Source organism: Sphaerodactylus townsendi, linkage group LG12 (genome assembly GCF_021028975.2).
Source record: "Sphaerodactylus townsendi isolate TG3544 linkage group LG12, MPM_Stown_v2.3, whole genome shotgun sequence".
In the NCBI taxonomy this organism is placed as follows: domain Eukaryota; kingdom Metazoa; phylum Chordata; class Lepidosauria; order Squamata; family Sphaerodactylidae; genus Sphaerodactylus; species Sphaerodactylus townsendi.
In genome coordinates this window covers 22,322,327-22,349,988 of record NC_059436.1, presented here as the reverse complement: position 1 = coordinate 22,349,988, position 27,662 = coordinate 22,322,327, and the positions used below count along the sequence as shown (strand labels likewise).

The following is a 27,662-nucleotide window of genomic DNA, read 5'->3' as shown; positions in this document are numbered from 1 at the left end:
TAAGCCACCATGAAGTCCATAATGTAGAAAGGCGGTCGACAAATGTTTTGAACAAATAGATAGATAAAATAATTTGCATGAAGAGCTGCTGGGATGCTGTTTGGCAGGGATCTTCAAACAGTGGTTCAGGACCCTCTCGTGGGTGGCAGAGCCCCTGCTGCTGGCTCAGGAGCCCCAACAGAGCCAAACTAATTTTTTTTTATTGTTGAAGTCGGTGAAACGTCAAGAGGAAATGCCACTGGAACATGGCCATACAACCCGGAAAACCCACAACACCCTACTGATTTTCTTTGCTTCCTTTGGGAAAGACCTGCTGCACATGTGCAGGGACCTCCTTTGCCTGCAAGCTGAGAGGCACAACAGGTCATGGAGCAAGGTGGCAACGGAGCCTTCCTTGGCTCTCACCCTTGATGTCTTCCTCACTGAGGTACTCTTTGGTGTTCAGCTTGTGGTTCCTGTCCCCAGCTCTTTTGATCTGCCATCCACTGACCTGGCCTTGACACCAGTGAAGTCACACCTCTGCCCACCTTTTCCTGTCATATGACTGACATGTCACAGCTACACCTTAGCAAGTTCCATGCTGCTGCTGTCCAGAGGTGGGTCCTGGTGAATACTGGTTGAAGACCCTGCAAGAAGCCCCCTCAGATGCTAGACTGAAAGGATTGATGCTAGGATTCATGCAAGATGTGAGCCATTTGCAGTTCTGATCTCTCTGTCAGGGCAAGGCAGGGAAACTGCTCTCTCCTGAAGCAAATACTCCTTATGGAAATCTACTGGTGAGAGGACTAAATGGGGATCCCTGAGGTAGGACGCCCCGCCAGTGGCTGACCGGTCCCCTACCTGTTCTAGTCTCGGCTTCTTCTTCACGAACAATGTCAAATCCTGCCTTTTCCTCCGAAGGGGTAGCGCTGGACTCGCTCTTGGCGCTATTTACGGGGCTGGGCGACGTGAGGCTGCAAAGGGGAAGAGAAGAGGAGGTAACTGTTCTGTTCAATGCAAACATTGAAGTGAAGGAATAACTCTCATCTTGGGAGGAGAAATACATAAGTATATGATCCTCTGGAGATGCCAGCCACAGATGCAGGTGAAATGTCAGGAGAAAACGCAACTAGAACACAGCCATACAGCCCGGAAACCACACAGCACCCCCTAAGTATAGTATGCTTCTAAACGTCCAACCAGACTGAATTCAGGGATATGGAGAGGAGCATGCTAGTGGAAAGCCCAAGACAACCGCCTTCCATTAATAATGGGCAACAAACCGCCAGCAAATTCCCTCTGAGAACAGCAGGAGCTACGCAGCAGTGCAGGAAAACTTCCTGCCAGAAGGATGCCCCATGTCAGATCTTTCTGTTGTCTGTTTTGCCACCTTCAATTGTGTTCAATCTCTATGGTCTGCAGTGGCTATTTCATGTTGCCTCCTTCTAGTAGGACTGCCTGTTCCATCGATCCCCTCCAGGGGTGGGCAACTATGGCCCTCCAGATGTTCGTGGACTACAATTCCCATCAGCCCCTGCCAGCATGGCCAATTGTAGTCCATGAACATCTGGAGGGCCATAGTTGCCCACCCCTTAGCCAAACAAAATGTGAGCGTAAGAAACTCGTTTTGCCCTCCCCCATCCCCAATCCTGATGTGTATATAGAAAAGCGCAGAAGGCTTCGCCTGTATAGTGTGACAGCAGTTTTGCTTGGAGGCAAACACCTCTTATGGAGTGGGGAGGGGGGGGTTCTCATTAGGGGCTACAATTTGCTAACCAAAGCCTATCACATTTTCTCAGCCCTTTCTTGGTCCTTGCCTCTGAGGCTACAATCGGGCTGTGGGCCACCAGTCAAAAGTCAAATTAGATTATTTTTGAGAATCACGGATTCCCACGAGAATGGGGACCTGAACCCATGGCCTGGACTTCACACTCTTGAATTCAGGTTCCTGCTTTTTTTTTTTTTTTAAGTCAAGCATTCCAGATGCCCCCCCCCCTCCTTCCCTCCCTCCTCTCAGAAATTCTTCCTGCATGCATCGCCCAGACAACAGCAAACGGCATCTAAAACTCACTGACCCATTTAATGCTTCCCCAAAGAATTTATCCTTGCAAGTGTGAGCAAGAGTTAATGTATCATTTTCCCAGAGATGGAAACAAAAGGCAGAACAAACAAAAGAAACAGAGAAAAATGGGAAGGGACAAAGCGCAAGAGATTAAAAAAGGAAAAAGAATATGCCCCTCAGGCACATTTCCCGGGACCTTCTCAGTTTTTCTGAATCGGTCTCCGCAGCAGGAATAACAATGGCTCAGAGAGACTTCAGGTTGTCAGGTATACTGCACGGGCACAGGTGATAAAAAAAAAAAACCAAACAGTCTTCCATCTGAAATCAGTTGGGGTGTGTGTGTGTGTGTGTGTGTTTCCATATGGCTTGTCATGACAGCACTGTTGCAATGACTAAATTGGGAAGAGGAAATAACAGTGTTGCCAGAGAGAGCGGCGCTGAACAGAACTGATCTTCTGCTTTTAAAAGCAGCCAGAGGAGTAGATGCTTCCCCCATCACTTTTGCTTCTGTATCAGCACCCAGTTCACCTGTTACACGTTTCCACATAACAGACTTCAAACGCACAGGAGGACAGCGAAAAAGGTTGCAACCCTTCGGGACTGTGGGAGGCCACATGGCAGATCCTGGAGAGGAAGAGGAGGCACTGGGCCACACAGGCTCAGGAAAATAGCCCCAGTGGTCTTTTCCTGCCCAGGGGTTCAAGCAGCCCAGAGGATGCTCGACAACAATCCAGACTGCAGTCGCACCAGGATTTCACACTCGTTCTGTCTCTAGGCAGCTTCCTAGTATCTGGGCTAACAGTGCAAGGCCAGCTTTATTTACTGCTCTGTGAGCTCATGAATCACCAACGATAACCGTCAGGGCTCCCCAGAAAGAAAACAAGCCACGGAGTGAGAGGCTACATCGAAAGCCCAAGCACCTGTCCAAGGTGGCTTCCATCCATCAGCTCGAGAGAGGGGACCGTTTATTTCTAAGTAGCTGCTCCCGTTCATTCATCATGAGAAGTCAGGGAAATCATTGGAAGTCTAGAAAATCAAATCCATCCCAGCAGGATTTATGGTACAGGAACACATAATCCCTTTCTGCTTTCTTTGCCCCCGTGAACAGTTGACTGGGGACCGCTGGAAGGGTCTTAGCAACCACCCATTCCAACCCACCGCATTTTCAAAGACACCCCTCCCAGTTTCTGTGTCCCGTCCCCCCCCCCCGCATTTAAATGACAAACAGCACATGTCGGTGGCTCACCATTTGACCTGCTTCCCTCCCATGATCCCTCTTTAACCTCTGCCCTCACAGAACCAGTCTCCCAGGGAGGGTCCCGGCTACTGGCATTCCTCCGTCCCCCTTCACGTGCTTGGAATTTCTGCACCAAGGATGTCAGCTGCTGTCAAACTACGGGAGAAATGTTTGCCAGGCGAACTCCCTCATGTGAGCCAAGACATTCGTGGCCGGGGTGGGGGGGAACAGGCTCCGCTGCTTCGGCAGGAGCGGTCGGTGACGAAGCTGCAGCTCGAGAGTGCCACTTGGGAGGCAGGAGCCGAAAATTCAGCAGCAGCAGCAGCTGGGGTCTTCGGGTTGGCTCGGTCGCCTGTCGGGTTGTTTGTTTCGCGCTGTTGCATTTTGGTCTGACGTCTGCCCGAATTCTTGGATGTTGAGTCTGGAATGCAAATCCTGGTCCTCATCCCATTCCGATCAATTCAGCCACTCGACATCCAGCACCACAGCCGAGCCACGGAAACCACCTGGATCCCGCAGGGCAGGCAGGCAGCCGCCCCCCCAGCCCTGCGTGTCCCTGCCTGCCTGCGTGGAGCTTCTTGCTCTGCTTTCCGCAGCGGCTCCGTCTCTCTCCCGCTGTCACCAGGGCTGTGCGAGGCAGAACCTCTTCTCTGAGACATCCAAGCCGAGGGTGGAGGAAAAGGATGGTCGAGCAGGGGAGGGGAGGGGCTGGGAAAAGAGGGACGGAGGCAGGCAGGCAGGCAGGGGAGGAAGGAAGGAAGAGGGCTTCGGAGCCTGGGGAAGGCAGCAAGAATTGGGCAATTCCACGATGAATCATATCAGCTGCCTTTCCATAGCGGAATAGCCCCCCCCCCCCCCCCAGAAACTGTGACGTCAGGAATGTGCTTCTGAGCCACGGGGAATAAAATCACATAAAAATGCTGCATATCCACATGCTGGGTTGTATCCGTGGTGGGGTTGTCGGTGGAGATTGGGTCTTGGGATTTGGGGAGGGGGTGCAGAGGGATACAGAAAACATTTCAATAATAAAACGGCAGCAGGTATTTCCAGTCACTTTTGTCTGCTGCTTTTGATTTACTTCCTTTTTTGGGGGGAAGGAATGCTATAATTTCCATCTTGGAACCAGAACATATTAGGCAGCTCGGGTGATTTACTGATTTACTTCATTTATGCCCCACCATTCTGCCCAGTGGGGACCAAAGACAACTTACATAATTCTTCATTCTGTCATCACAACAATCCCGTGAGGTAGGTTAGGCTAAGAGAGTGTGAGTGGCCCAAGCTCACCTAAGCAAGCTTCCATGGCAGAGCAGGGATTCGAACCTGGTTCTCCCAGATCCCAGCCTAGCATTCTAACCACTGCACCACATTGGCTTTCATGAGAACAGTAACAGGAACCAACTACAAATGCAGCCTTGCTTAACACATAGTGAATGTGGTGGGGTTGCAGCTTGCAGAGGAAATGCAGAAGGAGATTCTGCATGCATGCGTGCTAAAACACCTGCCTAGTTGCCAACCCCCAGGAACCAGGGGCCCAAACAGCAAGCTCCACCTTTCTCAGCTGGGGAAAACAAGGGCAGCCTCTGGCAGTGACACCTGGTTCCTCGGCTACTACCAGCAACCGTTTCCACTGCTCTGTACAGAGACATCACCGAAAGGAGGCAGGATACGGCATTACTAAAGACAGGGCACTCTTATCTGCTCCGCATGAGACTATCCAAGCACCAAAGCACCTCATGCACCCGAAACACTGTAATAAGAAGTCATAATTGGGGGGGGGGGGCAGGGATAAGGATAATAATTAGCCCAAGGATCTCAAACATGGTGCCCGTGAATGCTGTGGCACCTGCTGACACCTCTCCTGCCCCCCCCCCCAGTGTTTTTAAGGAAGTGAGCAGGGGTGTATGGGGGTTTTGCCCAGCCAGCCTCCTGATTGGCTAATGGAGATTTGATTGTCTGTGCAGATTTTTTTAAATGTTGCTTTGGCAGCAGCTGCCGTGACAGCACAAGGGTCTTCCCCAGGTGAACAATGGTTAGCTGCAACATCACCTGTACGGCTGGATCCGCCTCCTGCAGCAGTCATTTGTGCCTGCAGCTGGGAGAATGGCGGCACACTAGCAAATAAATTGGGGGGAGGGGAGTAGACAGCAGTGGAGCAGAAGCCCTGGGCCCTGGCACCTGGCCACCTCAGCGGATGCAGATGCCAGCTCAGTTTCATTCTTCATGCATGTCACCTGCGATGAGATGTGGCCTGCCACTGGTGCACGTTTAACTGCAGAACTCTAGGCTAGGTCAGAGCTGAGCAGGCGACGTGGCGCACCCTTTACAGTAGAAGTCAGATCTCATGAGCAGCCATACAGTGAGAACCCTGAAGGTAATTAGGAGTGTTCACCATCACAGGAATAGATGAAGCTGTCTGATTTACCTTCATACATCTGTCTCTGCAATTTAACTCAGCGCGGCTCTCCCAGGTGTCAAGCCCTGTCTTTCACTGTCCTGCTAGAACAGTAGTGGCCAATTGGCCATGCTGGCAGGGGCTGATGGGAATTGTAGTCCATAACATCTGGAGTGCCAAAGGTTCACCACCACGGTGCTAGAAGATTCCCTCTAACCAGGGATGCCAGAGACAGAAACTGGGAGTTTCTGCTACTGTGGTATCAGCCCTTCCCTATTAGGTGCAAAGACGTCTTTCATGCCCCAAGGGAATCCTGCAAAAAAAACGACAGTCCCCTGGAATCACAACCACTCGCTCAGGTTAGCTAGCTTTGAGTCCAGCCGCACCTTAGAAACCAACAAGATTTTAGGAGTGTGAGTTTCCAGGAGTCAAAACCCTCTTCATCAGACCTGACAAAGAGAGCTTTGACTTTCGAAAGCTCACTCCCCGAAAACCTTGCTGTTCTCTACGGTGCTGCTGGACTTGAATCCAGTTGTTCTTCTGCAGACCATCACAGTTGTCCTCTGGAAATTAGTTATTTTAACTGTATTTCTTAACCTTGTTTTGTTTTAAAATTTTGTCCTGTTTTATATGCTAATAAAGAAGAAGAAGAAGAAGAAGAAGAAGAAGAAGAAGAAGAAGAAGAAGAAGAAGAAGAAGAAGAAGAAGAAGAAGAAGAAGAAGAAGAAGAAGAAGAAGAAGAAAAAGAGGAGGAGGAGTTTGGATTTATATCCCCCCTTTCTCTCCTGCAGGAGACTCAAAGGGGCTTACAATCTCCTTGCCCTTCCCCCCTCACAACTAACACCCTGTGAGGTAGATGGGGCTGAGAGAGCTCCAAGAAGCTGTGACTAGCCCAAGGTCACCCAGCTGGCATGTGTGGGAGTGTACAGGCTAATCTGAATTCCCCAGATAAGCCTCCACAGCTCAGGCGGCAGAGCTGGGAATCAAACCCGGTTCCTCCAGATTAGATACACGAGCTCTTAACCTCCTATGCCACTGCTTGTGTTGTGTTGTGTAGGTGTCCCCTGAAACTACTACCCAGATGAGGAACTCTGCACCTTTAAGTCTGCTTCCAAAAGGGCATGTATGAAAAATCTGCCCCTCCGCTACCCCAGACAGTGAATCCGTAACAGTTAAAGACATGTTAATCTGCACTAAGAATCCTGGAGCATGTGACCTAGATTTAAAAACAAGCTACCTACTGCCTTCAGAAGGATCACAAATCGGTCTTGACGCTGACTAAATGCGAATCCTGCCTGCGCGTGGCCCTCTCTGCCCTGCAGCCATTCCTAGACAAATCCTCCTCCTCTCCTCTTAGGGAGGCATAACGCCAGTTTGGCAATTACTGCTGCCGTTTACACAGCCATTCTCTGTGCTTGCAAAGATTCCGGGTGCCAGATTCAGGCACTGCTGTGTACAAGGAGCTCAATCTGCTTTCTTTCACACAAAACAAGCTGTGCGGTTGGCACTGGATGTGGGGCAGGGAGTGGGGGGGACATCATTCTGTGGGGCCCTGCATCTATTCTGAATCAGGGGCATTTACTGCCCACTCCCCTCCTTTCATTAGCACATGCCAACCGTGTTTTTCTTTTTCCCAGTGACAATACTGACACAATTCGGATATGGCATCTCCTCCTCTCAGCCTCTCTCAGTCCCTGCAGCTGAACTTCAAGAGGCCATTTCTGCCCTTTGTCCCAAGCCAGGAGGCAGATCCACATCTGACGGATGCAGAATATTTCTAACTCTCAGGACATTACGACGGGAAATCTAATTACACATCACAGCACAGCCTTGGATTTAATTAAAGAACATTTGAACTCCAGCTAGATACAATCTCCGATCAATTCCGTAGCAGGAAGGCGAGTCCCCCTGAAGAGTCCTCAGCCTGGCAGGATTAGGAGAACTCTGGGAAATTTGCGCACCAGATCAAGCCTGTCGGATCTTCGGGGTCTCCTCTTGTCTCTGATCTGATGAATGCAGCTGGAGTCACAACCAGCGAGAGGTCTGCAGGGGGGATGGCGACTGAGCTCACGACATGGGAATGGTTGTTGTGGGTTTTCTGGGCTGTGTGGCCATGGTCTAGTACAGGGGTAGGGAACCTGCGGCTCTCCAGATGTTCAGAAACTACAATTCCCATCAGCCTCTGTCAGCATGGCCAATTATTATACTGGTAGAGAGCTGATAAGTGTAGTTCTAATTTTATCTAGTGAGTTCTGATCCTAATGAATCTAGGAACAATATCTACCAGCCCATGGCCACACAGCCCAGAAAATCCACAACAATCAGTTGAATCCGGCCGTGAAAGCCTTCGACTATACAAGTCTTTGGACGTTTAACTTCACTGGGAAATTCTCAGGAGGAAACCCAGTATATGAAGGTTAAGGGGGATTTGGTACCTCCTTACGGACAGATTTTGCCAGGAGCTGGGCATTCAAAGAAAGGACTACATGAAATTTCAAAATCAAACAGTCCCTTCTGATCTGCAGCCACCACATAGCTCCTGAGAGACACTGATGCACAGATTCTGGAGATAATCAGTATGAAGACAGATCCCAAGCTCTGGAACAGCTGTATTCTTCATGGCCCCAGCCCACAGCTATTACATACAAAAACTAAAAAAAAAAAAAAACACGCCCCAGGGGATGAATTCCAGGGACAAACTAAAAATCAGGAAAGGCCAATTTTGTGCTCTGTCTGTTGAGTTCCCAGAAGTCCGTCTAATAAGAAGATGCTGATAAGAAGATGCTGAGCTGGATGATTGGGACAGCTTCCATGTGGGACTTATAAAGGTATCATTGTATCGTCGAAGGCTTTCACGGCCAGAATCACTAGGGTGTCATGGGTTTTCCAGGTTGTATGACCATATTCCAGTAGCATTTTCTCCTGACGTTTTGCCTGCATCTGTGGCCAGCATCTTCAGAGGATGGGAATAGGACCTTTCCCTTCTGCACTCTGACGGCAATCTAGCCAAAAAGGTTGTGTCAAATCAGGCTCGGGAAAGATGGCAGCAAAACATGGGAAATCCAAGAAAGCGGCCTACAACTGGACAATAGCCTGTGGATCCCCCCACCCCCAATAAAGCAATCTAGCTCCACTATGGATGCCTAATTGGATGCAAAATCCCCATGTGGAACCAACCTTGGTCTGATCCAGCAAAACACCCCTCTTCATACGCACCCCAGGGGGTGTTCTTGGCCCATACTAGAGAACTGTACAGGACAGCTGGGATGAGCGGCTTCTGACATACGGAGTACCAAATACCACATTCTGCAGACATGAACATAGTTTTATACAAATGGAACAGTAGAGAAAAAAAAACACCCAGAAGCGCTCGCAGATGGCAGAATCAACCTCAAGTTGTCTGCGACTGAAATGCTTGGTTCCTGTTTATGGATAATATGGCAGAATTTATGCTAGGAAGGGACAGGGATGGGGGGACCACTGCCAATTAGAACAGCAGAGGGAACGGCAGGAGGCAAATTGTCATCATCCACCCTGGAATCCGGCCAAGGCTCAAAGGACCAACCACCCTAACTCTTGTGAAATGTGCCATGCAATTTTTAATGAGCCCACACAACTGAGGACTCTCAAGAATGGAGTGTCTGGTGGTACACTGTATCTCTGCCACCTACGTACCTTAAAACCAGGGCTTCTCTACAGGGGCAATCATGAAGATGGAGCCCCACACACTGAGGAGGGTTAAGTGCTGGGAAGGAGGGTAATTTAGGAAATACACTCAGAAATAGGAGAGAGACTAAAACTAGTACTGTAGGGTCTTGAACAATGTTATTTTTCTGGTTCTGGTGGGTTTTCCGGGCTGTGTGGCCGTGGTCTGGTGGATCTTGTTCCTAACGTTTCGCCTGCATCTGTGGCTGGCATCTTCAGAGGTATATCAGACTTCCCTCTGTGTCAGACTTCCCTCTGTGATACACCTCTGAAGATGCCAGCCACAGATACAGGTGAAACGTTAGGAACAAAATCCACGAGACCACAGCCACACAGCCCGGAAACCCACCAGAACCAGTTGAATCCGGCCGTGAAAGCCTTTGACAATACAATGTTATGTTGATCTGAGTAGCCAGTTGGATCTTCAGTAACCAACTAAAAGCCCCGCTGGACAACTGCCCCCACCAGCCCCGTACCACCCTCTAAAAACACTAGGTGGGGGCCCATAAAGGTCCTGGTGAGCATCTTGGCACCCCCATGGGCACCGTGCTGGGGGTCCTTGCTCTAACACCTTTATGAACATTTGAAGATGTTTTATGCTCTCGGACCATCAGACTCCACGGCCATCAAGGGTCGCAGGCAGAGAAAGGCCTTCCCTTCTTGCTGCTACCAGAGATCCTGTTCCCAACTAGAGAGGCCACAGACTGAACTTGGGGCCTGAGCGCATGTTTTGATAACAGAAAGCACTGAGCCACAATCGCTCCCTGTAGGAGTCGATGGAACTGAATTATAGCTCAGTGGCACCTGATACCTGAGATCCTTGTAACTGAAGATGGTAGGAACTGAACCCGGGACCTTCAAAATTTAAGATATCTATTTGTAACACAGTCTCTCGGCTGGGGTTGCAAAAAGCTGTGGCATCTTTATTGTATTTAACTGCACACCTCTGGACCGTTTTTAAAACACATCTGCAATGCAAATCAGAGAAATCTTACATTTGCATAAGTGTACATGAACTGACAGGTGCAAAAAGAAAAAAATGCCTGTTAGCCACCCAACCCCTTCACTAAATGTGTCAATGTGGCATAATGGTTAATGTGGCGGACTCAGATGGGGGAGACCCAGATTCAAATCCCGCTACGCCATGGGAGCTCACTGGATGACCTTGGGCCAGGCACACTCCCTCAGCCTAACCCAGTGGTGGCGAACCTATGGCATGGGTGCCAGAGGTGGCACTCAGAGCCCTCTCTGTGGGCACTCGCACACAGAGTTCATCATGTGGGAGGGGGGTGGAAAATCACCCCCCCACACACACACACACACACATCTAGGCTGGCCTGAGCATGATCCTTTACCTGGGAGTAAGCTCGGCTGCTGGCAATGGGGCTTGCTTCTGAGTAAACCCTCCTAGGATCGTGATTCACCCATTTGAAGCGTTGCACGGTTGCTTCACTAAGCTTACTCCTGAGTAATGTGTGCCTCGGAGCCAACCATTTTTTCTAAACGAAAACCTCAGTATTCAGGTTAAATTGCCATGTTGGCATTTTGCGATAAATAAGTGGGTTTTGGGTTGCAATTTGGGCACTTGGTCTCAAAAAGGTTCGCCATCACTGGCCTAACCTATTTTACAGGGTTGTTGTGCTGCTAAAAAGGAGGGGAGAAGAGCCATACAGGCTGCTTTGGGGAGAAAGGCCGGGTACAAATTAAGTAAACAAATACATGAATTAGCAAACATAAAAGGGGAGGGGAAGAGTCAGAGAACTTCACATGGATTCTTTTTCTGTCCCCCAATGAGAAGGAAGCCCTGAACTGTCTTTCTGGATCACAGCAGTCCGTCAAGGCAAAGACTGGAGCGGGATTTGGAGTCGCAGGGAGAGCAAGAAGTCAGGGCACAAATCCGACCTGTTCTGCTACAAATGACTTTGTGGCCTTTTAGAGCACAGAGCCTAATACTGTAACTGCATCCACTGGCAACAGATGTTCGAAGCACAGTTGACACGCACCATGAGTGAGCACCTGACCCGCTATGGGAAAAGGCATCGCCCTTATGACCAGATGGAGAGACAGGGACAGAATTCTGCTGTCCAGGCTGCAGAGGCATGCACACACCTGCCTGGCAGACCCCACTGTGGTCAGGCTGAGCGATAATTACAGCCCAGCACCACTTCCTGCAAGATCTCTTTGGGAGGGGCTGCCTCAGCTCATGCTTCAGTTAGCTTGCCAGGTCCTCCGAGTCCACAGCCCCTGCGCTCACAGAGCTATTTATAGCAAGCCGAGAGTCCTTCCTTCCCCAGTCCCAGGTCTCAACACTGCAGAGGCAATGGGCCTGCAGGGAGGCTAGCAGCAGCTTCTTTTTGTACCACAGATGGACTGGACACAGGGGCCTTTGGAGAAATTAATTAAATGCTGAGCCTACCGAATGTGAACACTGAAGGGGAGGGGTGGTCGGATGTGTGCTTGAGCATGTTTATGTAAGGAATATATAGGAGAGGGCAGGGGAAAGGGATAGCTGGAACAGCTCCAATACCCAGTCTTTTTCAATAACAGAAAGGGAGGGTTTTTTCAGACAATTTCTGACAATTCAGGGCGTTTCCCCACTCTCCCCTATCCCCCCTATGCCGCGCACTGCTCGGCATCCCTGGCGCGCGCCCAGACATCCCCACGACCCCGCGCTCTGTGCAGGGTCATCAAAAGGCACCGTTTTCTCCAGCGCCAGGGATGCCGCGCGCTGAGGGGGTGCGACAGCGGCAGTGTCGGGGCGGCTGCGCTGTCGCCGCCCCTGTCATGGGGAGTGCCAGGGGACCCCACACTACTTGAGGAGACCCCTCAAGACTTCTTGTCACTTGGAATGGTGGGGCATTATAGAAACAAAAATTAACAAATTAGGCTATTCTTTGGATTATCTGGCCATGTTACCATCTAAAGAGATTTTCCAGCTTCTGAGGAGAAGGCTGTTTGACCAGGAACATCAGATCCTACTCGAAAAGGCTGCCAGGACTTGCTCTCCTTTAGCTCTAGGTATCACCTACACTGGTAACAAGGGGGCTCAATACCTGCACCAGATAACCGTGCCCAGGCTCCGTAGAGCGATGATGTTGGCCCGTTGCAATGCCCTTCCATCAGCCGTATCAACAGGGAGATTCACTAAAACCCCTTACCACCAAAGGCTATGCATATGCAACGGGAACTGTGTAGACTCTATAGATCACATCTTACTTTATTGTCCACTTTACACAGGACCCAGAGTCAAATACCTGTCACCTCTGCTACTCAAAAAAGAGTATGCATCTGACTTGCAAAAGATTACCTTTCTGTTGGACAGCTCCAGTAGTGATGCAAATGATGCAGTCACCAAATTTTTGGATTTGTACATAAAACAGCGCTTTAGGAGCAAATCCTGAACATCAGCCTTCCCTACCTGTATATTTATTCTAGCTTCCCTCTACTTGGTTAAGTGGATCTGTGTATATAATGTTGTTATGCCAATAAAGGTTCCTTGTTTGCTTGTTTGTTACTTGAGGAGAGTAGCGTGGGGCGTAAGGTAAGTGGGGAAAGGCCCTCAGTCAGCTTTTCTCCACCCAACTGGGCCATGAAATGTTCCTCTCAGGGAGTCGTGTAGCGTCAAAGGCTTTCACAGCGAGGAAGAAAGAAAGAAAGAAAGAAAGAAAGAAAGAAAGAAAGAAAGAAAGAAAGAAAGAAAGAAAGAAAGAAAGAAAGAAAGAAAGAAAGAAAGAAAGAAAGAAAGAAAGAAAGAAAGAAAGAAAGAAAGAAAGAAAGGCAAAGAGATTCATGGACTGAAAGGTAAGAGAGGGGCCAAAGAGTCATGTAGCGTCAGGGAGTCGTGTAGCGTCAAAGGCTTTCACAGCAAGGAAGGAAGAAAGAAAGAAAGAAAGAAAGAAAGAAAGAAAGAAAGAAAGAAAGAAAGAAAGAAAGAAAGAAAGAAAGAAAGAAAGAAAGAAAGAAAGAAAGAAAGAAAGAAAGAAAGAAAGAAAGAAAGAAAGAAAGAAAGAAAGAAAGAAAGAAAGAAAGAAAGAAAGAAAGGCAAAGAAATTCATGGACTGAAAGGTAAGAGAGGGGCCAAAGAGTCGCATCGCCCTTAGAACATGACCAATGCAAGCTGCATAGAGAATCCTTCTAGTCAAGCAGTAATAATTTTCAATTTCATAGCACAGGCTGACCTAATCTCAACAGATCTGGGAAGCTAAGCAGGGTTACCCTGGATGGGAGACCACCAAGGAAGTCCAGGGTTGCTACGCAAAGGCAGGCTATGGCAAGCCAAATCTGCTTGTCTGTGCTAACCAGGAGGACTTAGGGTAGCCCCCCATCTTATCAGATCTCAGAAGCTAAGGAAGGTCGACCCAGGCTAGTATTTGGATGGGAGACCACCAAGGAAGTCCAGGATTGCAGAGACAAGCAATGGCAAACCATCTCTGTTCATCTCTTGAAAACTGTACAGAGTTCCCCTAAGTCAATTGCTACTTGACGGCGACAACAACCACAACAACAAACCTCTAAGCCCAGGGACTTGAAAAATGAAAGCAGACTTCCCCTCAGAAGCAAAATCCCACCCCCACCCCCAACCTCTGGCTGCAATCTTCTACATGCTCTCTTGAGAGGCAGCGCCACTAAAGACTCAGGTCTAAACAGACAGGCCTCAGATCGTGTGGCCAACATCCTGAGCACGGAAACTTCCAGTCCTGGTCTCCATGAGGGACACAGCTGATTCAGCAGCGAGCCGGGAAGGTGCCCCAAGATTACCTGGAGGTGCGGGACTCCGAAGGTGTTTTCTGCTGCCCCTCATATTGCTGCACCAGTGCGCGGACACTCCAGTAGGGATGCTCAATGTCCTCATCCATGCTGCTGTTGCTGCTGTTACCGAAGACAAAGTAGAGGTGAAAAGAGTCAAATTCAGGCAAACAAACCCCTCCTAGGTTTTAGCAGGTGCTGGATGTGGCGAAATGTATCCCTCTGATCTTGCTTAATGCTGGTTCCATGTCTAGCTTAAAGAGGCATGAAATCGCCTTCTTGCATATGGGATTTCAATTGATTTTTTTTTAAACTACTCAGAGCCATGTCAGCCAGTGAGGCGTAGCGGTTAGCATGCCAGGTTGTGACCTAGGATATCTGGGTTCAAGTTCCCACACTGCAAGGAAGGTCAGTGCAAGTGACCTTGGGCCAGTCATACTCTCTCCTACTTCACAGGGTTGTTGTTCGGATAAAATTGGGGAGGGGAACCAGGTCTGCTGTCCAGAGTTCTGTGGAGGACGAAGGACAAAACGTATTTCTAAATAGTTAATCTATTAAATGAGCTATGAGAAACAACTGCACAATGACACCCCCCTCCCAACAAAAAAATTATAGGAAATTTTTTAGCATTTGATGGCATGGATAGAACTCACTTCCTTTAAGTCTCTGCTCATAAAACCTCCCCTTTAGTCCATTCTGATATATTTTCCTCCCCAATCCATTTACCCCATCTATACCACAGGGTTCCATAAACCGATACACTATAGAAAGGAGTTCTGCGGACCTAATAATCCAGATTACTCAAGACAGTGAGTCATGCTGTATGCTGAAAAGGCAGCAGGTACCCCAACAGAGAAACAACGACAGAGCACACATGAAATTGCCTTATACTGAATCCAACCATTGGTCCATCAAAGCCAGCACTGTCCACTCAAATTAACAGTGAATCTTCAAGTTCTCAAGCAGTAAGCCTTTCACATCACCTCCTGAAAAATCTGACAACCCCAGTGCTGCAAGCCAATCCAACCTTGGGTGGGGGGGGGGGGGGGGTTTCCAGACCCTACATATCTGTAGAGAAACCTGAATATCCTCAAAGTCCACACTCAGAGTCTTATGTTTGCCCTCATCCCAGAACTGACTTGCGTTCACACAGCACAGGATAAACAGAATGAGTTACCTCTGTTTGTGCCGGAAAACATCCCGTCCTGAGCGTAAGACATCCTGGCGAACATCTGCTAGGGTCACCATGGCATCTTGGGCAACGGCGGCTGCCGAGCGAGGCCTGTGATTGGCCACTGCTGCTGCTGCTGCTCCTGCTGGGCTCTTCCCCATTGTGCCTGACGGTGTCTGGCCAGCAGCTTTACTCGAGCCAGGCTTAAAGTGAGCAGCCAAGGCAAGGATCAGCCTCATGGTGGATTTCAGGTTGCCGTCGACGATGTCTATAAAACAAGACCAAACCACCCACGCAAGGTTATTTCCATGAAATCCAGCTGGCCTCGAGAGGCTCAAGAAGGGCCTTCCAAGGGCAAAGCTACAAAGAACACGAGGCTGCTGGCGAAAACAGCAATCCTGAGTCACCTTTCAACTTTCCTCCTTGTCCTGACACAACCACCATGAGCGCATTTCGCCTGTTATCAGCCCCAATCAATGAAGTGGAGCTGGGGAAAATGTGTGTGTGTGTGTGTGTGTGTGCGCGCGCGGGGGGGACATCATTCAAATGCCTAAACGCCTTGAATTGCTTGTTGTGGTTGTAATGTGGTTTAAAGCAGAGGACCTCTAATCTGGAGAACCCGGTTGGATTCTCTGCTCTGCCACTTGAGCTGTGGAAGCTTATCTAGGGAACCAAATTAGCTTGCGCACTCCAACACATGCCAGCTGGGTGACCTCAGGCTTCACAGTTCTTCAGAGCTCTCTCAGCCCCAACTACCTCACAGGGGGTTTGTTGTGAGGGGGGAAGGGAAAGGAGATTGTAAGCCCCTTTGAGTCTCCTACAGGAGAGAAAGGGGGATATAAATCCAACTCTTCTTCTTCTTCTTCTAAACACCAAGTATTGCCTCCAGGCTTTGGAATAATCTCCCCTCAGAGTTTTGCCGGATGCTTACCCTTTATGGGTTTAGGTGCCTGGTAAAGACCTTTCTCTTCACCCATGCATTTGGTTAGTCTTCCCGGATACCCACTCCGGGATGCTGCTGGTTGGAGGATGAGGGATTTTAACTTTTATTGTAGTGTTTTTAAGAGATGAGCTTATGCATGGGGATGTTTTAATGTTGTAACTGCCTAGAGATCTTGAATATAGGCAAGGCATACATTCTAAAAGAAAGAAAGAAATCTCTCAACCTGACCTATCTCGCAGGGCTGTTGTGAAACCAAAATGAGAGCCAGGAAAACCAGGTAAACCTCCCCTGGTTCCTTGAAGGAAGAGCGGGATAAAAAATATGATCGCTAAATGGATGAGCAAATCAAAGCAAAACCACTGACTGACACCTACAGGCCAGCCTTTTGGATGCATGGGGTGCACCCTGGAATTCCAGACAGGATAACACCTCATGGCTATGGGGACATCTACAGCCACAGGAAACAAGCTTGCTTCCTCACCAACATATCATATATGAACTCCCAGATTTTCCTAGATGTTGTGAAAATCTCAGATTTAGATTGTTCCTGTAGTTCATAAAAAACCTGGAGAAAAAATTGTTGTGTAACATCTCGCTAACCAAGGGTGGGGTATTGCATTGGCTCCTGTCGGCACAGAGGGCCCACTGTTTTCCCCAGACAGGGAAAGGATGCCCAACTGATGTTTATAACCTGCAGGGCAGGGCAGCGCTCCTCTTTTTTGGGAAACAGTGTGAGGATCAGGCGCTTTCCCTTTCCAATGGAAACTATTGTACCGCCTTCTTGGCCACACCCCAGGCCTCTGGGAGATGCAAACAGCGAGGGCACTCTGAAACCAGCACAAATGAGAGAATGTCCCTTCTTCTTCTTCGTGTGATGGCTGTGACTCAGCTGAACGAGGCTGGGCAGCAGTTGGCATTGCCTCTGAGATCTCTTTTCCACCACATGTTCTGTTCCACTCATGTTCTGTTCCACTCAGCAATGGAAACGATGCCAAACAAGGCAAAGAGCGCTGTTCATTTCTGTGGGTGTTTATGTACTTAGCAGTTTCATCTGTTTACATGCAGAGAGTGCACGAGCTCTCACCTTTAGCTGTGATCTGGTGCATACGGATCTTTTTGGATGCCACAAACTGCAGGACTTTCTCCACATTTTCCTTCATTTCCTGCTGGCTGGTGGGACTGACTTGGACTCCACTCAGTTTCTCACCAGCTGAGAAAGAGACAAACACTGGTTATCAGCAAGAAGGAGACTGTATCACAATAAGTGCTGACTCTAGTAGATTCAGCTGGACGGAGATAGCAGGTAGCCTCCGCAGCCATTCCTCCTAGGATGTGGAGAGGAGAATAAGCTGTGATTTTGCTCATCCTCTTAGAGTACTGAAAGGCTGCAATAATTAGGAGAAGAGTGCAGCCTGTCAGAAAAAGCGACCTATCACTATTGGCTATCAGCTGGGGGTAGCTCCCGCCTTGCTGGCACACTGTGCAGTGCCGCCTTTGAAAAGAGTGTCATTTGTCTCCACGACCATATGTCGCAGCCTATTATTCCCTTCTTCAAATAAATATTGGCATCTCAGCAAAATCAACACCCATAGAAGCACTGCAAGCAGGCAGAACAGCAGCTCGGAAACTATTTGGGTCCCAGGCTAGAGAAAGGAACACACGCATTGAGTCCTGCTCTGTTTCATAAGGCCTACTTTGGGGGAGCCCCAACATCACTTTCCCACTCCCATTTCCACACTCAATCCCATTGGTGGTTACTTAGGAGCATGGGGCGGGGGGCTGTGGTTCAGTGGCAGAGCCTCTGCCTGGCATGCCGAAGGTCATGGGTTCAATCCCTGGCATTTCCAGTTAAAAGGACCAGGAAGGAGGTGATTTGAAAAACCTCCGCCTGGGACCCTGCAGGACTACTACCAGTCAGAGCAGACAGAGTAGTCAGAGTAGACAATGTTGACCTTGATGAACTGATGGCCAGATTCAGTATAAGGCAGCTTCGTGCATGTTCAAGGGATGGGGCAACAGCTCAGTGGCAGAAGATCCCTGGTTCAATTCCTGGCATCTCCACTTTAACAGGTCTTAGGCAGGAGGCCTCGGGAAAGACCTTTTTTTCTGCCCAGTGGCGTATCTGCCAGAAGGAGATGGGGGGTCAATTGACCCTGGGTGACACCCATAAGATCATGTGAGGGGGAGGGGCCTGGCAGTCCCGCTGCAGGCTCCCAGCCCGGCTGCTCCTTCAGAAGGAGTCAGGCTGCCCAGAATGCTGCCGCCCTCCTCCGCCGGCTAAGGTAAGTGGGGCATGGGGGGGGGGGGAGGAGGAGGGGTGTTGTGCAGGTGTTGCCCTGGGTGCCATTTCCCCCTGGTACGCCTCTGCTTCTGCCTGACACCTCAGAGCTGCAGCCAGTGAGAATAGATAATGCTGAGCTGGTTTATAAGTCCCACGGGGTTACAGCAAATGTAAACTCTGTTGCCACATGGTCCCAATTCTCCTTTTAGCCTTCACAAAGGGTCTTGCAGCAGTAATGGAGCAGCCGTGCAGCAGGTTCCCCCACATTTCCCTTGCAACTACTCCCTGCAACTGGCATCCTCCGTCTCGGCCGCTGGATTGCTGTTTGGGGGCTTAATTTTAAAAAAATCTGCCTCACCAATCACTGCAGCATTATAACATCCTAACTATTTTTCCATCACAAAAAATGTTTTCTGCACAGCCAGAGTCTTGCTGGAGATCATTGGTCACTCAGCCATTTGGAAAGCCTGTTTGTAACCCTGACTACGGTGACTGAATCAGTTTGCTTTGCGGCTGCCCTAAACTACCCCAGTCTCTCAGATGCTGACTCTTTGTATTGTATTGTTCCACAGTTTGAACTAGGCAGACAGACAAAATCTGCACAGCCTTTATGCCCGATCCACACAACACCTTTCAAAAAATCTCAATCTAGCCCACAGATTTCGTGGTCAAAGTGTTGCTTTGGAACACACAAAGAGACCAAATGTTGTGGGTTTTCCGGGCTTTGTGGCCAGGGTCAGGTAGTTTTTGCTCCTAACGTTTTGTCTGCATCTATATAGGTATGTTTTTTTCATGGCACATCTTACGGTGACATGCTTCTGAAGATGCCAGCCATAGATGCAGGTGAAATACTGGGAGCAAAGACCACGGCCAAAGAGCCCGGAAAACCCACAATAGTCCATTGATTCTGGCCATGAAACCCTTCAGCAAAGAGACCCTGTATTTCCATGTGTCTGTTTTAAAAAGAATGTGTCCCTTAGTGAGGGGGAGGGTGTATCACCTGTTTTACCTGATTTGTACCTGAGAGCAATGCTGTGGAAACTGGATAGGATTCCGGTGAGGTACTTAGAACCCCCACACACCTGTTTTCCTCAGCCTACCCAACTCAGTTTGCCAAAAACTTGGTTGAAAGGGCCCCTAAATCTTTACAAGGTTCGGCGTGTTACTGACCGATAATCTCGATGAGAAAAGCCAGGACGACCCCATCCCGGAGATCCCGCCTGAGGTCCTGCACTGGCTTCACCGCCGGCTTCTTCTTCAACTGCGAATTCACCCAGGCCACATACGCCTGCAGCTGATGCTGGAAGAGAGGAATCAGAGAAAAGGCCTTGACCACGGGACAGGGCAGGGGGGGCAGCCAGCAGATTCTGCGCCAGTGCTGTCTGCAGAAACTGAAGCAGTAGAACGGGGGGGGGGGGGGCAAACATCCGGGTAGGGAGTGGATCCAGCCCCTTGAGGGGGCTTATCAGACCCGCAAACCAGGCTCGCCAGGCCAGATTAGGAGCAAGGGGGATTGTTTCAAGGCAACCACCCCCACATCTGCTGCAGGATCATCAGTCCAGACACACACCCTCAGAGCCATTCCGAAACCGGGGCCAACCAAAGCAGCCGCTGCCACCACCACCGCCATCACCACTCCCTGGGACCAGGCCAAGTCACATTGTTACCGCACTGCCTGGGTAACTTTTACTCTCCCAGACCAGCCAGCTCTCACCAGCGCAGAGGAACAGACACAGGACCCAACACAGCGAGTATAGTATAGTGAAAATAAAAATGAGTTTATTGAGATGCTGACCTGCGTGTCAGCACCTCCACACCACGGCAACTGCAGCCGCCTAGCAGCTTTACAACAACTTATATACACTTTCTCCCGCCTGGGAATCCGGGGGAATACAGGACAGCCTACAACCATTCATTTACAGATACATAGGAACCAATTAGAGTCCAGTGGGCAATCCCTTCTTGAATTTCGCAGCAGAAGCAGGGTGAGGCGATGACGTAGGCACAGGCGGGAAAAACACAAAAGAGTCCTTGGGGTCCTTGAGGTCAGGAAACGAAGATGGATGTGCTTGTTCCCGGGTTCCCTTTGTCAAACGTCCATCCATGGTTTTTGCAAATGAAAGGGACATGCCCAGATGGAGCAGGGGTGGATTCCTGCCTTGAGCAAAGGAGGTTCCATGCCATTACAAATACAAAATACAACTACAATTCCTGCTTTCTACCTAATACAACTTGTTCCTATCTAACTTATAAAGAAATAAAACATAACTTTCACCTTTATTAAACAGCAAGATCAGAAATGGAATAATTCATTTCTGGCTCTGCTATCAATATTTATGTAATATCTGGCTCTCTTAATGGACATCCTCGCAGTACTGATCCAGAGCTCTGTGGCCATTCCCTGCAGGTTTTCCCCTTGGTTTCACTTTGCCCAACTGCCACATGTGTCCAATCTGGAGGAACGGCAGCTTCAATTACTAAAAGCCCCTGTAAAAGAGCCCTATGAATACGGTGGTCTTGCACGGAAGGATACTTGGACTGCGTTCATTTCTGTTGTCTCTCTGACACTCCCGGTCAAGCAGGTTTTCCAAGCTCTTCAAAAACCTGGGGAGCCAACGTAGTGTAGTGGTAAAGAGCAGGTGGATTCTAATCTGGAGAACAGGGTTTGATTCTTCACTCCTCCACCTGTGTGGCAGAGGCTTATCTGGTGAACCAGATGTGTTTCCGTACTCCCACATTCCTGTTGGGTGACCCTGGGCCGTCACAGTTCTCTCAGAACTCTCTCAACCCCACCTCACAAGGTGTCTGTTGAGGAGAGAGGAAGCGAAATGAGTTTGTAAGCCACCTTGACTCTCCTTACCGGAGAAAGGTGGGGTATAAATCCAAACTCTCCTTCTCTTCTTCTTCTCTGTGCACAAAGACAACCAGGGGGTAAGAATAAACCCCACAGAGCCAACTGTGGGCCTTTCCCCACTCACCGTTTGCTGCGAGCTACTCTTGCCAAGTAGTGCGGGGTCCAGCGGCACTCCCCACTACAGGGGCGGCGACAACGCAGCCGCCCTGACTCTGCCGCTCTCGCACCCCCTCAGCGCGCGTCATTTCTGGCGCTGCTGAAAACAGCGCCTTTTGATGACCTCGCGCAGAGCGCGGGACAGTGGGGAAGCCGGGGAACACAATCCCCGCGCTGAAAAGGTCCACACTGGATGAAACCAACGTCATTTTTAAAGTGGGGAAACGGTCTATGTGTCTCTTGTCATTTCTCCCAGTTCCTTGACTACTCACTTCACATTGGCAATTCTCTCTGTGGTGCTCGAATAATGAATTTCACTGATGTGTGGTAACCAGGGTCTGAATGTGTATTTTTTCCCCTGACATATATTTGATGTCTTATTTAAAATGTGCTTTATCTATGGCTATCAGGGCAACTGACAGCCTCTGGCCTCTTGCACCACAGTCTGAAGGCCTCCTGCTGCAGCTGGGACCCCCCCCTCCCCCCGCCCCAGACAGACGCTCAGGAGACATAATCAAGTGTGTTCCTTTTACGGCCTGACATCCCCTTTTGCTAAGCTCCCCATTATTCTGCCGACACGGCAGGTTTTAAGCCTCCCTTCCGCATCCTCTCGGGAATGTCGGTCACAGCACACGCCCCTTGGCTGCCCACCCATCGCAAAATCACATTCTGATCACAGCACCGCTTGTAATCATCCTGACAAGAGAAACCCCGCTTCTGTGGCAAGGCAACACGGCTCCACCGGTCTCGCTCAGAAAGATGGCTGGTCGTTTGTGCATTCCGGATGTACCTGCCTGGTAGAAAAGCGAGGAGCAAACAGAAGGCTCAGCTGACCCAGCACAATACAGGAAACTCAGAAATCAGAAGAGGCTAATCCTGTAGGCTAGTTCAAAGCTGCACTGTCAGGCGCTTCGTGCTGGGAGATTCTTGAATAACTTCGGAAGCTGCCTTTGGAAGCTGCCATTTTCCTCTGTGACACTCTGCTGAAAAAGCCCCAAATCTACTAGCTTCTGGGTTCAATACAAGGTGCTGGCATTAACCTTCAGAGCTCTAGTAATTGACATAGAGGTGGGGGGTCTGCTGCAAGAAGGTGGAATTGGTGGTCCCTGACATTTAGCCTGGATTCAACCCTTCCATACCCACCAGACTTTACCTGCTACAAATTAACATTTGTGCATTTATTTATTCCCACTTCCCCCCATTCCAGCTGTGACTCAAAGAAGCTTTTAAAACATTGCTCACACTTCCTACTCTTCCCCACCACAGCCTTGTGAGGTAGGCCAGGCCAAGGTTTCGTGACTGGTCCAAGGTCACCCAGTAAATTTCCATAACAGAAGTGAGGATTCAAACCTGGGTTTCTCAGGGCCCCAGCCCACTGCACTACGCCTTCTCTGCAACTGGTACGTTGTCACTGCCACTTTTAGAACTGTGCCCTAGAAGGATCATTACTCCCACGCATCCCTTTGAACACGGTGTCATCAGAAAGGGGGGGGGGGGTTCAACAAAGATGGATTGGGAAAAGACACCCCAAAGGTGTAAAAAACACTGTAGGTGGGCGAAGGTGGGGGCAGGGGGAGAGAAGCAACCAAAAAAAGTTGCTGTAGTTACAGGAAGGGAAGGGGGAGAATGTACAGCAAAGCCTCCATGTGGAAGCCACCAATTATTTGGCTATTCTGCTCAGTGGCGTATCTGCCAGAGGGACGGGGGGCTCAATTGATCCCGGGTGCCACCCATTTGATCATGTGGGGGCCACCTGGCGGGCCTGTGGCAGGCTCCCAGCCTGGCAGGAGCAGCCAAGCCGGGAGTCTGCTGCAGGCCCACTGGGTGCCTGCCAGCCCAGCCCCACAAGGCTGCCCGGGACCGCCGCTGCCTTCCTCCACCAGCTAAGGTAAATGGGGCATGGGGGGGGGCGGTGCCCTGAGCAGGCACCATTTCCCCCCGGTACGCGTCTGGTTCTGCTCTTGTTATTATTTGATGGAAACAGGGCTATTTTGTAAGATACCATGAGATTCTTTAAAGCTCAACAGCACAATCGAAATTTCTACAGATAATTTTTCCGTCAGTCTCAGAATTTGGAGCCAATGCACCAACACAGCCACCAGACCAGAAAATGCGTCCAGTGTTACAATCCACAGCGTATTTGCTCCAAGAACTCAAATCTCAACTCAAATGTGGGCTGTTGGGAAAGAAAACTCCCGCAGGCAGGAAAAGAAAGAGAAAGGAGGGAGCAGGCTCCGTTCCTGCCTATTCCCCTCCTGGACCCTGTGACACTGTTCCTTCCCTGGCGCTTGCCCCCCTCCAGTTGCCAGCTGCTCAGGAGGCAATGGGCATGCTCTGTGCCTGTGCCCACCCACCCCCAGACTCCTGAAGCCAATGGCAGGGGCAAGGCCAAGCCGTAGTCTAGGCATCTTGAAGATGCCAGCCGCAGATGGAGGCAAAACGTCAGGAGAAAACGCTACTGTAATACAGCCATACAACCCGGAAAACCCGCAACACCCTAGTGATTCCAGCCGTGAAAGCCTTCGACAATACAATAATAGGACATTTTGGAGGTCATTCATTCATAGGGCCGCCATATGTCGGAAACAACTTGTCAGCCCTTCACGCACACACTCATATTAACTTTATCTTTTATGAGACCCGTGACTGTGGAGTCTTTTTAAATACATAAGTCACTCGTAAACCTTTGCAAACGTCCAGTTCCTCACAAAGAGCGGGGATTTGCTGATCCCAAGCCACAACGCTGGTCTCTGGAAGCAAAGCGGCAGCGACACACTCTCGGTTAATTAGCAGTCTGGGTAATCTCTCCCCTTCAAAGCGGAAGATTTTCCTGCAGCGGTTTCAGGCTGGGGGCTTATTATGTGACCAGAAAACTCTGAGCATTTTCTGATTTTTTCCTGCAATGCTCCTCAGAGGGTTTGATTCCAACAAAAGGAAAATCCCGAGCAGCAGTCTGTTTATCCCTGGAAGCGGCGATTTAACAGCAACAGAAATGAGAACATGATTAAAGTTTAATGGCTGAGAGAATGGCAGGGTGGCTTTAAGTGTGCAGAAACGGGAACACCACAAGGCGCACGCCAGCCCCGCAGAACGTCAAGATTTCTGAGCTGTCAAAAACGAAAGACTTCATCCGATCTCTTCCTTGCATCTTAATTGTCCTCTGCAACATGATTGCAAGGGGAATATGTCAGCATATCAGAAGCTGTTCCATAGCCCTCATCCAGGTGTAGAATACAAAACTGGCTGCACTTGTGTTTTAAAATATCCACAGGAAAAAGGAGGGAAAGTAGCACGGTATATAGCCCAGTCTCATCAGATTGTGGAAGCTAAGCATGGTCAGAATTTGGAAGGGAGACCACCAAGGAAGACTCTGCAGAAGAAGGCAAAGGCAAACCACCTCTGCTTCTCACTCGCCTTGAAAGCCCCTTCCGGGGTTCCCAGGCTGGCTGCAACTTGACAGCACTTTTACTAATACCAAACACACAGAGTAATAAACTCAGTGCGTATTTTGCCTGGTAGATATGCCCCTGGAAGCCTCAGAAAACCATGCCACTCCGCCAGTTAGGAGTCCAGTCATGTGAAGAGATAGCTCCCATACCCCTCATTAACAGCTACCAAGGCCTGCCCTAATATACAGTTCAGCGTTTCAAAGCAGCCATCAGAGTTCTGGGGACAAGCAAGTGAGAGAGATTTTCCCCCACCCCGTATTGTCTCTCTGTCAAAACCAGCTTGTCCTGTCACTTTAGCCTCAGAGGGAAAAAGACAGGAAAAAAGACAGACTACCAAGATGAATAGCAGCCCATGTGGAAGGGGGGGGGGGTTGAGCCCCTCTTTCCCAGGGCCACAGTGCAGATGCTGCTCCCCACTCCACCAGAGGTTGCTTCTTCAGCTAAACTTCAGTTTTGGGGATCTGATGACAGAGTAAAATTTCCACCCACCTCTCCATACATTGCATTGTATGAATTATTTGCAACTTGCTTATAGCTTCAGAATTTTTAATTAAAGCCATTTCCCTCCAGCCCTAAGCGGTAGTAGAAAAAAAGTTGTCTTCTGTTTTAGCTTAGAACTGAAGTTGTATTCAGCGACACAGGATAAAGCGGGGGGGGGGGGGGGGTGCAAAAACAACACGAACAGCACTTATAGCCTTCATTTGGGAGTTATTCACCAGGATACGGAAGGCTATCTTGGCGGGTACAACTATGAGAAGACCGAGTCGGGGCAGACTCCTGTTCCCACCATTCTTCCCTCCCCAGAGAAGATTTAGAGGCAGGACTAATTAGCGGCTTTCATCTTTAAAGTCTCAGCTCTTCCTTGCCTGCTGCTCTTTTTATTAGGGAAGAAGATCAATCCCCCAGAAGACTTTGCCAGCACAGCTGTATATCAAGAGCCAGCCGCCTCCACAAGCCAGCATTCTGGCTGTCAGATGCCGCAATTACTTCCAGTTAAGCGTCGCTTCCCGTGCTACAGCCTTTTACCTGCTCAAGAGCTTCCTCACCCTAACCCACAGGGCACGTCTGCACCAATTATCGGCTGTGGATCAACACCAGTTTGAGGCACCCATTAGGCATGTGTATGCCCCCAAAAGTAGATGCGGGTGTGGCATTTCTTTGGAGCAGAAAGGACCGTCCTGCTGCCTCCATCACAAACAGCCTGACCAATCTGTTGCCAGCTTTATCTTACCCTTTCCCAAAAACCCTGCTCCAGTTTGGGGCCCCCCCCCCCCCCCCGCCAACCTGACTTGCTTTTCCTGCAGCTGCCACAGCCCTGATACGAACTGTGCCCTGTAGTACCAGAAACTGCTATATCGTGATGGGGATGGAGACTCAGGGGTCCTTCTTCCAACTGAGCCACAGCGCCTCTCCCACTTCACCACCCTGTGCCCCTCATGCACCCAGCAATCCACCTCTCCAGAGGAACCACATGACTCAGGGTCAGTCTTACTGTGCAGTTCACCCTTGAGTGGCCACACAACACAGGGTCTTCTTGTTGGTGGCACTGACTGCAACACTCCCCAGACAGGTCTGCCTTGCAGATCCCGACCGTTTCCCCACTGCCAGGTCAAAATTGCTGATTTCTGCTGACTAACCAACAGTCGCACATATATGACAGATTTCAATTTCAATTAATCACTAATTTATCAAGCTCTAAATGATACAACACATTCACAAAGCAATTCAAACAATTTGTTACACACTCGTACCTCCCCCCAAACCATCAAGAGACATACCTTTCACTATCTAGCCTTAGCTGAATAACTAAAAAGAAATTATTTTCCAAATACAGGTGTCTCTTATCTAGCCCAATCATAATAATATCAATGTTCTGAACAATTTTTCTATGCCTTCTCTCTCATTTCTCTCTTCTCCTCTACTCCTCAAAGCTTATCAGCATTAATTTATTCTTATATGTACTGTCAAGATAATTTGTTCACTGTGTCCATTTATCCTTAAATTCAGATAGCATTTTCCCATTAGTAACTTTTCTTAATTTTGCCACTTGGTTGACCCTTGATGGAACTTTACACGATCACCAGCCACACCAGTAACACTGGACTTTCACAGTGAAGGCGGCACTAGGGGGTCGGAACCTGGGGACCAGGTAGCATGCCCCCGAGTCCTGTAAAAGCACTTATTCTGGCAAACATGACCCTCTACCCACCTGCCTCCTTCCATTGGAGCAAGACGCTTCTTGAGGATCCATTACACGGTTAAACAGCTCCCTCTTTATAGTTGCAGACATTTCCAAACAGCACAGGATTTAATAGCTAGTAGTTTCAGATTGTGTTTGGCTGACGGCTGCATACAGAAGTAAACCAAAGGTGCCCCATTCTCCCCAACTCACTACCTCCGCAGTATGCAAAAGTCTGCTCAATTAACTGTTGCTACTGGTAGCACTCATCAGTCTGAGCTTGACCCATAGGTGAAAGTGAGGCAGGAATGTGAGCCCCACAGCAAAACCCACATTTCTTCCGGCGTCGTTACAGTCAGGGCCGCTGACTGGAGGGATTGTAGTGGGTTAGGCATAATCCTATTTATATTAACACGGCTTTGTGTTCCAAAAGAGGACCTGCTTTACCTTAGCTCTGCACACGGAAAAGTAGCCGCTCTTTGCAGCTAAAAGCTCTAAAGCAGTA

The 27,662-nt window shown here is 49.4% G+C and overlaps 1 protein-coding gene across 1 annotated transcript in view; it reads right to left on the bottom strand.

Annotated features, from left to right (window-relative positions):
• The window catches only part of DIXDC1 (DIX domain containing 1), a 42,707-nt gene extending 15,270 nt beyond the window's left edge, over positions 1 to 27,437 (bottom strand). The window contains exons 1-6 of the mRNA XM_048513152.1: positions 27,188 to 27,437; positions 19,690 to 19,819; positions 17,323 to 17,448; positions 15,302 to 15,563; positions 14,137 to 14,247; positions 841 to 953 (exon numbers count right to left, since the gene is read on the bottom strand). Coding sequence (XP_048369109.1) covers positions 841 to 953; positions 14,137 to 14,247; positions 15,302 to 15,563; positions 17,323 to 17,448; positions 19,690 to 19,819; positions 27,188 to 27,268 — 823 coding nt within the window. The 5' untranslated portion in view covers positions 27,269 to 27,437. The remainder of the gene's footprint in view (positions 1 to 840; positions 954 to 14,136; positions 14,248 to 15,301; positions 15,564 to 17,322; positions 17,449 to 19,689; positions 19,820 to 27,187) is intronic.
• Positions 27,438 to 27,662: the final 225 nt, after the last annotated feature.